This window comes from Oryx dammah, unplaced genomic scaffold (genome assembly GCF_014754425.2).
Source record: "Oryx dammah isolate SB20612 unplaced genomic scaffold, SCBI_Odam_1.1 HiC_scaffold_8, whole genome shotgun sequence".
In the NCBI taxonomy this organism is placed as follows: Eukaryota; Metazoa; Chordata; class Mammalia; order Artiodactyla; family Bovidae; genus Oryx; species Oryx dammah.
The window spans coordinates 24,922,757-24,935,464 of record NW_024070192.1 but is presented as its reverse complement, the minus strand read 5'-3'; the positions used below and the strand labels follow the sequence as shown (position 1 = coordinate 24,935,464).

Sequence of the window (12,708 nt, the reverse complement as noted above, 5' to 3'; positions counted from 1 at the left end):
CCTGGTGCTGAGCAGTAGATCCTGAGTGACAGAGATGCTCATCGTAAGTAAACACATGTGTTTGTTCTTTTCCTTCAGCTTTATTGAGATATAACTGACCAACAGCCTTGTATAAGTTGAAGAAAGTAGGAAAAACCACTAGGCCATTCAGGTATGACCTAAATCAAATCCTGTACAATTATACAGTGGAAGTGACAAATAGATTCAAGGAATTAGACCTGATAGACAGAGTGCACGAAGAACTATGGACGGAGGTTCATAACGTCATACAGAGGTGGTGATCAAAACCACCCCCAAGAAAAAGAAACACAAAAAGGCAAAATGGTTGTCTGAGGAGGGCTTACAAATAGCTGAGAAAAGAAGAGAAATAAAAGACAAAGGAGAAAAAGATATCCATTTGAAAGCAGAGTTCCAAGGAATAGCAAAGAGAGATAAGAAAGCTTTCCTCAGTGAACAACGTAAAGAAATAGAGGGAAACAATAGAATGGGAAAGACTAGAGATCTCTTCAAGAAAATTAGAGATACCAAGAGAACATTTCATGCAAAGATGAGCACAATAAAGGACAGAAATGATATGGACCTAACAGAAGCAGAAGATAATAAAAAGAGGTGGCAAGAATACACAGAGGAACTATACAAGTTCATTAAGATCTCTTAACGACCCAGATAACTACGATAGAATGATCACGCACCTAGAACCAGACATCTTGGAGTGTGAAGTCAAGTGGGCCTTAGGAAGCATTGCTACGATCAAAGCTAGTGGAAGTGATAGACTTCTGTCGGGGTCCAGCCCCGGTGGATCCAGGGAATTCGAAGGTGGGGACGGCGTCGGCGTCTTTAGAAAGATACATATTTAATTACAGACATATAGAGAGATTAGAAATGGATAGTGTAGTAGGAGAACTAGTGGAGAAAAGAAGGCTGAATCCAGATGGGAATTCAGCCAGAGAAACGGGAGCAAGAAAGAAGCGACATGGTGGAATCAGTCTTTCTGGAAACTGATCCGATTTCTTTATTTTTGGGTTTGCTTATATACCTTTTGTTACACATAGGGATGAATACAGAGTCACGTGGGGGTCAGCAGTCCTGACCTTTATCAAAATCAGGTGCTTCACATAAATGTATAACAAAAAAAGGTCTTATCATCTTCTGGCCATGAGTGAGACCTGCTGACATTCTATGATCCTTTCTTTCTGATAACCGAAAACCTTATTTCTTCCGAGGGTGTTTTTTCTTAAACCAGGCACCACCCTCCAGATAAAGCTGCATTCCTATAGGGTGAGGGTGTGGTGAGTTACAATCAAGAAAGGAATTTATTTAACCCAAGGTTAACAGGATTAATCTTAAAGGTTAATACTTATTTCTCCTATATGCTTAAAGGTTAATACTTATTTCTCCTATATGTTAGTTATATTCATTATACGGGCAGGGAATATGGAGATTCAGCAGCAAACATCAGCCCAACAAATGAAAATCCTTTTACCAATGCTCCCCTTAAGATCTATTTAGTCTTAAGATAGCGATAAAGTTACATTTTTACATAACAAAGACACAGTGATTTATACCAAAGCACAGTGATCTATTACAAAAGAGAAAATCCATTAACTCAAAAAGCCTAGTATTGCTAACATCAAAAACTACTATATTTCCTTTTCTATATTCCAAATACATTGATTAATATATTCCCAGGTGCCTAAGGATATGGAGGCCTGGCGGCAATCATTGACTCAATGAGAAGAAAAAGCCCTATGCTAATTAAGACTCTCAAAATACTCCAAAACTCTCTGTGCTGTTTATGGTTAAGAGGTAGTAAACAATCATGTGGCAGGAGTATGGATAATCCTGTCACACAAGCTAGTCTGTCAGCAGAGAGGTTTGACCTGAGACATCCTTGTCCCTCCCAGAGCAGGGAATTAGCAGCAATTATTGACACAACAAATGAAAAACCCTTCACCAATATAATTCCTAACCAACCCACTATACTAATAATTTCCAACTCCCCAAAAGAATTTGCCTTTAGTAAGTCTAAAACATCTCGTGCCTCTCAGATTTGGAGGCTGTAAACAAGGACGAACCTATACAGGCGGGCTAGATAACCTTCCGAGGAGTCCGTGAGCTGAAACACTCTTGTCACGCCCAGGAATTTTTATTGCCTTGGAGCTGCACGTTTACTCCTTCTCCGAGAGAAATGGTTATGGGGGAGAACATAAAACAGACCCTGGTTTTGGGGTAGATGCTCGGGAACAGGGGGTTTCCTGAGGCTTGATCACGCCATTGCGTATGCCAAGCCTCTTTCCTCATGACCTTTGCCATGGGCGGAGTTCCTCACACTGGCCCCCAACAGACTTCTACCTGAGCTATCTCAAATCCTAAAAGATGATGCTGTTAAAGTGCTGTGCTCACCATGCCAGCAAATTTGGAAAACTCAGCAGTGGCTACAGGATTGGAAAAGGTCAGTTTTCATTCCAATCTCAAAGAAGGACAATGCCAAAGAATGTTCAAACTACCGCACAATTGCATTCATTTCACATGTTAATAAGGTATTGCTCAAAATCCTTCAAGCTAGGCTTCAGCAGTCTGTGAACCCAGAATTTCCAGATGTACAAGCTGGTTTTAGAAAAGGCAAAGGAACCAGAGATCAAATTACCACAATCCGTTGAATCACAGAAAAAGCAAGAGAACTCCAGCAAAATATCTACTTCTGTTTCATTGACTACACTAAAGCCTTTGACTGTGTGGATCACAGCAAACTGTGGAAGATTCTTATAGAGATGGGAATACCAGACCAACTTACCTGCCTCCTGAGAAACCTGTATGCAGGACAAGAAGCAAGTTAGAACCAGACATGGAACAACATACTGGTTCCAAATTTGTACTTAACTTACATGCAGAGGACATCATGCAAAATGCTGGGCTGGATGAAGCACAAGCTGAAATCCAGATTGCCAAGAGAAATATCAATAACTTCAGATAGGCAGATGACACCACCCTTACGGCAGAAAGTAAAGAGAAACTAAAGAGTCTCTTGATGAAAGTGAGAGGAGAGTGAAAAAGCTGGCTTAAAATTCAACATTCAAAAAACTAAGATCATGGCATCTGGTCCCATCACTTCATGGCAAACAGAAGGGGAAACAATGGAAACAATGACAGACTTTATTTTCTTGGGCTCCAAAATCACTGCAGATGGTGACTGCAGCCATGAAATTAGACACTTGCTCCTTGGAAAAAAAGCTATGACAAACATAGACAGGCATATTAAAAAGCAGAGACATTACTTTGTTGACAAAGATCCGCATAGTCAAAGCTATGGTTTTTTGTCTAGTCATGTATGGATGTGAGAGTTGGACCATAAAGAAGGCTGAGTGCTGAAGAATTAATGCTTTTGAATTGTAGTGCTGGAGAAGACTCTTGAGAGTCCCTTGGACTGCAAGGAGACCAAAACAATCAATCCTAAAGGAAATCGACCTTGAAAATTCATTGAAGGACTGATGCTGAAGCCGAAGCTCCAATACTTTGGCCACCTGATGCAAAGAGCCAAGTCATTGGAAAAGACCCTGATTCTGGAAAAGACTGTAGGCAGGAGGAGAAGGGGACAACAGAGGGCGAGATGATTGGATGGCATCACCAACTCAATGGACATGAATTTGTGCAAACTCTGGGAGATGGTAAAGGACTGGGAAACCTGGTGTGCTGCAATTTATGGGGTGGCAAGGAGTCGGACACAACTGAGTGACTGAACAAAAACATCAACTACAACTGTTTAAGTTTAAAATGTAGAGCATAATGACTGGACTCCCATATATCATGAAATGATTATCACCATAAGTTTAGTGAATATCTACCATCTCATATAGATACAAAATTAAAGAAATAGAAAAATAATATTTTTTCTCGTGATGAGAACTCTTAGGATTTACTCTCTTAACCATTTTCATATATAACACACAGTAGAAGGAAATGGCAACCCACTCCAGTGTTCTTGCCTGGAGAATCCCAGGGACGGGGGAGCCTGGTGGGCTGCCGTCTATGGGGTCGCACAGAGTTGGACACGACTGAAGTGACTTAGCAGCAGCAGCAGCGTTACTTATATTTATCATGCTGTACACTACAGCCCTCGTACTTATTTATCTTGTAACTGGAAATCTATACCTGCTGACCACCTTCATCCAATTTTCCCTTCCACCACAAATCTGATCTCTTCTGTGCGTTTGTTTGGTTTTTAAAATAAATACATGTGTCTGTGATATGCAGAGTTCTCTAAAGCACAGGCAGGGGCACATCTTGCCTGGGTCTAAGGACAGTACTGAATAGACCAAGCCAACATTGTCTCCCTTTATAGCTATGATATTATACACAAAATAAATATACTATTGTACTAAATGGTTATGCACATTAATTAAAGTTATAAAACTTTTGCAACAGAGTCATTATGATATATACAATGGAATGACGTATGTGCTTTATTCGTGTTTGGGAGAACAAAAAAATGATGGCCAGTCTGTATCCATATCTGAGAAATGCTGAATTGACGTTAAGTCAATTTCTTCACAGCAGGACTTCTCAGAGCCTTGAATATACTAATATGAATTGTGACTGTCAAAGAGGGAGATAGAGCACGCAGTATTTTTTAAAATTATTTGACTACCAAAACATTTTTCACGAATTAACATCTCACACATTTTTTCAGAGATTTTGAACTGCCATGGCTGTCTTCAGTAGGAAAGAGTAGAAACAAAAAGGCAGCGCAGCAGTGGGAGAATCCACTAGCTCCCAAGGTGACAGAGAAAACCCACGTCATCATGATGGCTCCATTCTGCTGATGATGGCAGTCTTGAGTAGTAAGCAACTGATCTTAAGGCCCTGGAATTTAGTGGCTTGGCCACTGTGCTTACAAACTGCAAGGTCCAAGTTCAATCCCAGGCATTCTGGAATGTGTCTTTATGGTAGGTATCTGATGCCAGGGAAAGCTTTATTCCAGCACTGAGTGGACTACCCCAGTGATCTCTGCCCTCCACCTTCCTGCATCCCATCCATGTGCTGGACTCCAGGTGAGCTGACTCCACAGAGCCCTCCTCACCTGCATGGGCCCTTGTGAGTTCTTCCCCACTCTGATCCTCTAGGCCTGGCTGCCCAGTGCTACTAGTGGAATGAACTGAACCAGACTGCCACTTCCTCAAGGAAAGGACTCTGAGTTATTCACATTATTTGAATCCACAAAGTAGGACCAAATCAAAATTTGTGGATGATAGTTGATGCTAGAGATGATTTGTGATGTAATACCCACCAAATAACCCTCGAGGACCCAGAAGGATACCAATCCTTTTGATCCTTTTGATCAAGGATACCAGTCCATCATGTGCTCTTTTGCATGAGATGATGTGAGACAAAAGTTGGACACGACTTATTGCCTAAACCACCACCACCACCATTATATGTACAGTTCAGTCACTCTGTCGTGTCCAGCTCTTTGCGACCCCATGAACCGCAGCACGCCAGGCCTCCCTGTCCATCACCAACTCCCGGAGTTTACCCAAACTCATGTCTGTTGAGTCCGTGGTGGCATCCAGCCATCTCATCCTCTGTCGTCCCCTTCTCCTCCTGCCTTCCATCTTTCCCAGCGTTAGGGTCTTTTCCAATGGGTCAGCTCTTCGCATCAGGTGTGTACAGTGATTCACAAATGGTAAGACATCAAACAATAATTATTATTAATACAATCGCCATTGCCCTGATCAGTGATTGGTCCATTTCTAATGACCTACAGTAACTGAGCCAGACCTGGCACTTTGCCGAAGTCCAAGCATCTTTATGTGGTACACTGGAGGTGGTTCTTGAAGTAGTGGAGAGCTAGCTTGAACTGGACCTTATCATTGGTGTTGGCCCGGTATATGCGGTAGGCCTTCTCCAGGGCTGCCAGCTTTGGGTCCTCCACTGAAGAATGGGGCTGGTGACCTATAATCACATCTGAGCAGGACCCCACGAGCAGACTCCCGAGCCCATCAATAAAGAACTCTGCCAAGAGAGGGGAAGCATGAGAAGGAAATGTGACCTTCAAGCCACAGACCCAGGGCCCTATTGCAGGTCCAGAAGGAGAGTCAGGGGGAAGGGACACGGTTTACATCCTTGGGGTGGTTCCACCCACATGGAGCCACCTGCCCAAGCTAATGAGTTGGAAGGACAGACAGACACAGATTAGCTTCCAACTGGATGGAACTGTGGACTCCAGGACTGAGGGCAGTTGAAGACAGGAAGTTCACCAGCTGCAGTTACAGAGGAAAGGAAGTCTGGAAATGCAGGTGCAGCAGCAGGTAGGGGCCAGAGCTGTGGGGAGAGGAAGGGGAAGGGTATCTCAGAAAAGTAGGAACAGCCTGTCGGAGGCAAGAAGGCAGAGAGAATGGAGGGAGGCAGGGGAAACTGGGGGCTCCCCAGTTTGGGGAGAATGGGCAAGTTGCCTGATCCGTGGTACACGGCTCTCCCTCCCTCCCTCCCCGGGGGAGAGCAGACTTCTGAAGTCAGTCCACAGCCCAGCTCCCTCTTCACTCTCCCAGCCTCCCTACCTGAGTGAGCCACTCGCTGCAGGCGGGGGTCAAAGCCAACTCTTTGGAGCCGCTCTGTGTGGGCCAGGAAGAAGTTAACGACGCCGCTGGTCACCACGCAGTTGGGGAAGCCGTCCAGGGGCCCGAAAGATCCTGTCCGCCGATGGAGACAGTCCCCATTCTTACTGTGCTCCAGGAACAGCTTAAACTGGAACATATTTCCAAGCACACTGCCACCTACCTAGCCGATGGGCAGAGAAATCTGCATTAGAGAACAGACGATATCCATGTAGCCCCTGCCAGGAAGCCTTACTGAATTGAACCTGTTATGACAAGTATCACACCCTTTCTCTATCTACCCTTCATACTAGGCCTACACCAAGTCCAAAGGGCAGACAAACTCTGCTGTGCTTACCCTCCTGCAAGCTCACTCTTTCCACGTGGCTCACTCCCTTCTAGTATGAGAAGCAGTGTTTGGGGGCAGGTGAGAGGCAGCCTGCATATGCAAGGATCCCTATATGGACTTCCTGCAGCCAGCCGTCTGTCTCAAGCTCCTTCCTCCCATTCTCTGTTCTTGGCTCACCTCTCTGCACTGCCTGTCCCTGCACTCATGGGAGATGAGTGCATCTCTATGTTGGAGCCTAGGCAAAACAGGACAAGCAAGTATATCTGTTCCTGAACCATCATAATCACCCCGAGGGACACAGCAGTCAGCTGTCCCCTGTTCTTTCTCTCCTCCTCTTAGTAAATGGACTGAGTTTTGATGGACTAAATTAAGATCTAGCTACTATCCCACTAAAGTTGAAAATTTCCCACTTCCCTTGCAAGTTTTGACCGTGTGTCTAAGTCCTGGCTGAAAGGATGTGATTTAGAACAGATGCTTGCTACTTTTATAAATGTCACACTCTTAAAAGAAAACTGTTTGTCTTTCAATTCCCCTCTTTCCCCATTTCTTCTGACCATACAGCCGAGGACAACAAAAATGGACGAACAACGGGGAATGGAGCTGGTCCAGGATGCCTCTGGAAGGAGAGTCCAGCACCAGCTCTCATTACAGGGGCAGGCACTGCACCTTCTATGTAATTTACGCTGCTGTGATTGGGTCTCTAGAGACATCTTAGTCAAGCCAGATGCTTTGGGGACTGTCCACTTGGAGTAAGAGATAACCATGGCCACTGTGCTACTTCTTATCCATTTTCTTTCTTTTTAACAGCTTTTTCTTTGACATATTAAAATTGTATATTTTGAGTTTATACATCTTGATGTTTTGATAGATGTATACATTGCGAAAAGATCACCGCGCTCAAGCTAATTAACAGATCCATCATCTCTACACAGTGTGGTTATCTCTGCAAATTTCAAGATACAACGCAGTATTATTTACTGTCACATTTTTCCTCTCTTTCCTGTATGTGAATGGATTTTTGATGTTTTTGTTATTTTTTTTAACTCTCATTAAGGCTACACGTGCTTTCACAGCTTTGTCCCATCTGCATGTTTGTAAGGGTGTGTGACAGAACCAGAGCCCCGTTTTGCCTTCTCCCATCACTGCAGGGAGGAAGTTAGAAGGGATGCATAAACACGACATTTCAAAGACGGAACAATGGTGCGTTTGGGGATGGGGGTTGGTGTAATTTGCTCAAAGAAAAGTAAGAATGGAGGCAGAAGCAGAACTTGCACATCTGACTCCCATGTGAAGGTCTCAGCCCCAGCGGCCCCTCGTCTCCTCCTGCACTGCCCCCCACCCCCGCCTCCCCTGAACACTTCCCTCTCTGCCCTTCTCCTTCCCTTCCCCTCTGGCTTGTCACACAGAGGAGATAGAACCAGCAGCTCTCCCTTACCACATCCAGTTCAGTCTTCTCTAGGACATCCACCAGCACCTCAATCTTGGTCTTGTCATTGAAGAGAAAGTCATCGTCCACCCAGAGGACATATTTGGTGGTGACCTGAGATATGGCCAGGTTCCTACCAGCAAACCAACCCTGTGAGTAGAGTGAGGTTAGATGGTGGTGGCCTGCCCTGCTACCTATCAGCGTCGCTTGGCAGCTTTCTCAGTTGCCAAGAGCCACGCTGCACTGCACCCCAAACAGTGCTCGGGAACCTCTAGGTTAAAGGGAGTCCATGCCTCAGAGACACTGGGAGAAGGCCAGGGGCTCTCTGGGTCAGACTGAGACCGAGAAAGGTGAGAGAGTCCCTCCTTGGCCCTGTGGCCAATATGGACTGATGGAAGTCCCTTTTTACCTGACAGAGTCTCTGGGGCTCTCAAGCCCTTTCCCCTCATGGAGCCTGGAAGCTATTGCGGGGGAAGGGGCACTCTGGTGTGTGTCACGTCCACCTCCTCCTTTGTTTGAAGGAAGGTGGATGGAGGAGATGCATCAGAGAGGGTGAAATGATAGGGATGAGCGGTCTCTCTGCTCTTGGACCTGCAAGCCAGGAAACTAGACTGTCAGACACTGCAAGTCACTTAGAAGGATCCCAATCAATTTCTAAACCACGCATGAGAAAAGGTGGATTAACCACCCTGTTAATGCAGAAAAGGGAAAGTGACCTGATTTCTCTGTGAATTTGAAGTCAGCAAAAGGATTCAGGGGAGAATCCCACACCCTCCCATGCCAGGATCTTGCTGCCTTGCAAAGTCTACTGAAGCTGGCCCCTCCGGGGTAAGGACCTGACTCTGACTGAGGCCCTCTTGTCCCAGGATTCAGGTGTCTCCCCACCCAGGAGGGACATACCTTGCCGTAGGGCATGGTGTAATACTCCACATAACTGTCATTAATTTCCAGGGGCTCCTTGCTGTCATCAGCCACGATCACGGTCAAGTCTGGGTAATACTCACGAATGCTCCGGAGCATGGTCTTGAGCTTGTGGGGACGGAGGAAAGTTTTGGTGGCAATGGACACCAGGTTTCTGAGCTTCCTCTCTGAGCAAGAAAGGGTAGACATCAGAGTTCTGTCTTTGGGAAGCCTCACTGTCTTGACTTGTGTCGTTCTGAGGGTTTCTCTATATAATGACCTCTCAAGTGTTTGTGGACCTCAGGCCTCTTGTATATAGTTAGTGCTTAATAAGAGTTCATTAGTTGGATTAGAAAAATATATTTAAACATACCCTATTTGTTTTTCATGGCATCTGGTTCCATCACTTCAAATAGATCGGGGCAAATAGATGGGGGAAAAGTGCAAACAGTCTTGGGCTCCAAAATCACTGCAGACAGTGACTGCATGAAAGTAAAAGACACTTGCTCCTTGGAAGAAAAGCTATGACAAACCTAGACAGTGTATTAAAAAGCACAGACTTCACTTTGCCAACAAAGATCTGTATAGTCACAGCTGTGGTTTTTCCAGTAGTCATGTACAGATGTGAGAGTTGGACCATAAAGAAGGTTGAGCACCAAAGAACTGATGCTTTCAAATTGTGGTGTTGGAGAAGACTCTTGAGAGTCCTCCCTTGGACTGTAAGATCAAACCAGTCAATCCTAAAAGAAATCAACTCTGAATATTCATTGGAAGGACTGATGCTGAAGCTCCAATACTTTGGCAACGTGATGCTAAGAGCCAAGTCATTGGAAAAGACCCCGATGATGGGAAAGATTGAGGGCAGGAGGAGAAGGGAACGACAGAGGATGAGATGGTTGGATGGCATCATCAACTCGATGGACGTGAGTTTGAGCAAGCTCCAGGAGATGGTAAAGGACAGGAAAGCGTGGTGTGTTGCAGTTCATGGGGTTGCAAAGTGTCAAACATAACTTAGCAACTGAGAAACAATGATAATGATTTGTTTAAATTTTGTCTGTGTTCTATTCTAAAGTCTCTTCCCTGGTTCTGTTGGTTCCATTCTGGTGTTTCCTACTATCTACCTGGACGTTTCATTTTATGCTTGCCTGTCTGTACTGGGCTTGTATCCTGCTTTCATACTAGGAGCTGAGATGCATAGAGCCTTGCCCATCAAGGGATTCGCTATGTAGAGTCACAGGTCCCAGGAAGAGAAAAGCTCTGAAGGACTTGAGACTTGCCCTGTCATCAGCTGCACTCCTACGGAGAAACTAGCCTGATCTTTATCCTCTGGAAGATGTAAGAGGAAACAGGTCCACTTGGAGATCAGAAGGGGGTAGACCAGGTTGTGTGATTTATAGAAACAGTTAGAGAAAGGACAGCCTTTTTATGGAAATGACCCTTGGGTCAAACAACAGTAGCTGTTGGTGTGTTCAGGAGATCTAGCCACAGAATGCAGCCATGCTAGCTGATAGGCAGGTGGGTCGTCTGGTGGGGTGGGATCAGCTGGAGTAAACACATGCTGACCGTCATACCCCAGCAACTGTTTGTGCATGAGTGCAAAGAACCCCACGGCAGAGCCACCTTCTCAGAATGACAGAAGTCAGAGGTCATTCTGTTGCACCATTACCCAGCTCCTCCTGAGTCTTTGGGAGTGAGTGGAAGTAAGACAGGAAGACAATAGTACAGTCACTTCAGAAAAAGACTGGCCTTGGGCAGAACAAGCCTTGCAAACTAAAGAACAAAGGCCCTTGGGGTCCAAGTCCCAGGGGGAGAAACGAGGATCACAGAAATAAAAGATTAACGTTACTTCTGGTCCACTACTGAGTATACCCAGTTGCCACAAGACAAGAAGCTCAACTGTAAATTTTAACCATATCTGTTCCTGGGCTTTCTTGCAGAAAATGCTCATGCATTTCTTCCCCTGCACAGAAACACTCTCTATTCCTGACAGCCATCATGCAGCCACCTGCTGCTGATCCAAGAAATGGATGATTTCTGGAAATTATCAGTGATCATGAGACAAACCATCCCTTTTTCTATAAAAGCAACTCACCCATTTTACCCAGGTAGCTGGCATTTTCCCTGCCTTCTCTCTTATGCACAAACTATCTCTGTGAATAAAAGGCTTTGCATGCTGAAGAGTCTTGTGGAAGTGCTATTCATTTCTATGGGATGGTATGGTATGGCCTGAGAATCTGGAAAGGGCTCAGTAACAGAAAGAGTCATGTAAATCAGGTTCAAGAGCGTGTCGAATGAAAGCTCTACGTTTTCTCTTCTCAGGCCACGTGACAAGTTTGGTTCTTTCATTACAGTGAAGAGAGAATCAGGAGCCTGAGTTACCATAGGAGATAGTCAAGGTGGGAGACTCCTGGCAAGGTGGGTGGTATAGCATTCTGCTTCAATATTCTTTATTGTTCCAAACACAGAGCAATGATAAAGAAATATGCAAAGACAGAGCCATGTTGAAAAACAATTGACATTTCTTCCAAGGAACAGGAATCAAAAGCAGTGAGCAGAGCTGGAGCTGGGTCTGCTGCAATCTGGGGTCAGAACAGCAGAGGCTGGGAGGCAGAGTTTGACTGTTAATGGAATAAAAGTGTCTCACGAAGTATGTGGGTCCACAACCAGGCTTTTTGCTAGAAACCATGGACAGGAGCCAGGCTGCACTCCCTCCAGCTCTCACGACATATAACCCGCTGGGCAAGGAACCTCAAAGAGCCATCATCCCCAAACACATCTCTGGGTTCAGAGATGACACCATCTCACACAGCCATGTCCCGTGCCAAGCCACCCTCAGGCCCAGCAACTGGCTCTTTGGTGATGCCCATATCACTAGGGGACAGGGACCCCAAGACTGTTGTATATCATGATGGACTGAGAATCGGGCAACTGTAAAGCTGTGAGATGGGAAGGAATCAGGAGAGAGAAAGAGGGAGAGGGGAGAAAATAAAACAAGCTTGTAAAGCCTCGTATTCAAGATGAACCACTAGCAAAAATCCCAAGACATTCAGAGAAAACTAGTTTGAAATAACAGCCGGCAAATCCACCCTGTGCTAGAAGTATCCACTCTAGATAGACAAACAATAGACAAATCTGAAAGGGACTTAAAGTGAGAATTTAAAATCTTTAAGATGATAAATCACAGAATCACATATATGAAAAAGAAAATATGAAACAGGCATAAAAGAAATGAGAATATTTAGATATAAAACCAACTTAAAATTACTTAAGATATATACAAAGAATCAAAAGGGAGACATGACTTAAGATATTAAAAAAAATTTTAACAAGCGTAAGAGAATTCTATGAACAACTCTATGACAAAAAAAATAGACAATTTACGTTAACTTTAAGACAACTTTATAGAAACATTTTAAAAATTGACTCAATGTACATATAGATCA

The 12,708-nt window shown here is 44.6% G+C and overlaps 1 protein-coding gene across 1 annotated transcript in view; it reads right to left on the bottom strand.

The window, feature by feature from the left end:
• Positions 1–5,633: 5,633 nt before the first annotated feature.
• B4GALNT2 (beta-1,4-N-acetyl-galactosaminyltransferase 2) overlaps positions 5,634–12,708 on the bottom strand; it is a 116,437-nt gene continuing 109,362 nt past the window's right edge. The window contains exons 9-12 of the mRNA XM_040244428.1: positions 9,266–9,453; positions 8,375–8,515; positions 6,555–6,774; positions 5,634–6,009 (exon numbers count right to left, since the gene is read on the bottom strand). Of these exons, the coding sequence (XP_040100362.1) occupies positions 5,804–6,009; positions 6,555–6,774; positions 8,375–8,515; positions 9,266–9,453 (755 nt within the window). The 3' untranslated portion in view covers positions 5,634–5,803. The remainder of the gene's footprint in view (positions 6,010–6,554; positions 6,775–8,374; positions 8,516–9,265; positions 9,454–12,708) is intronic.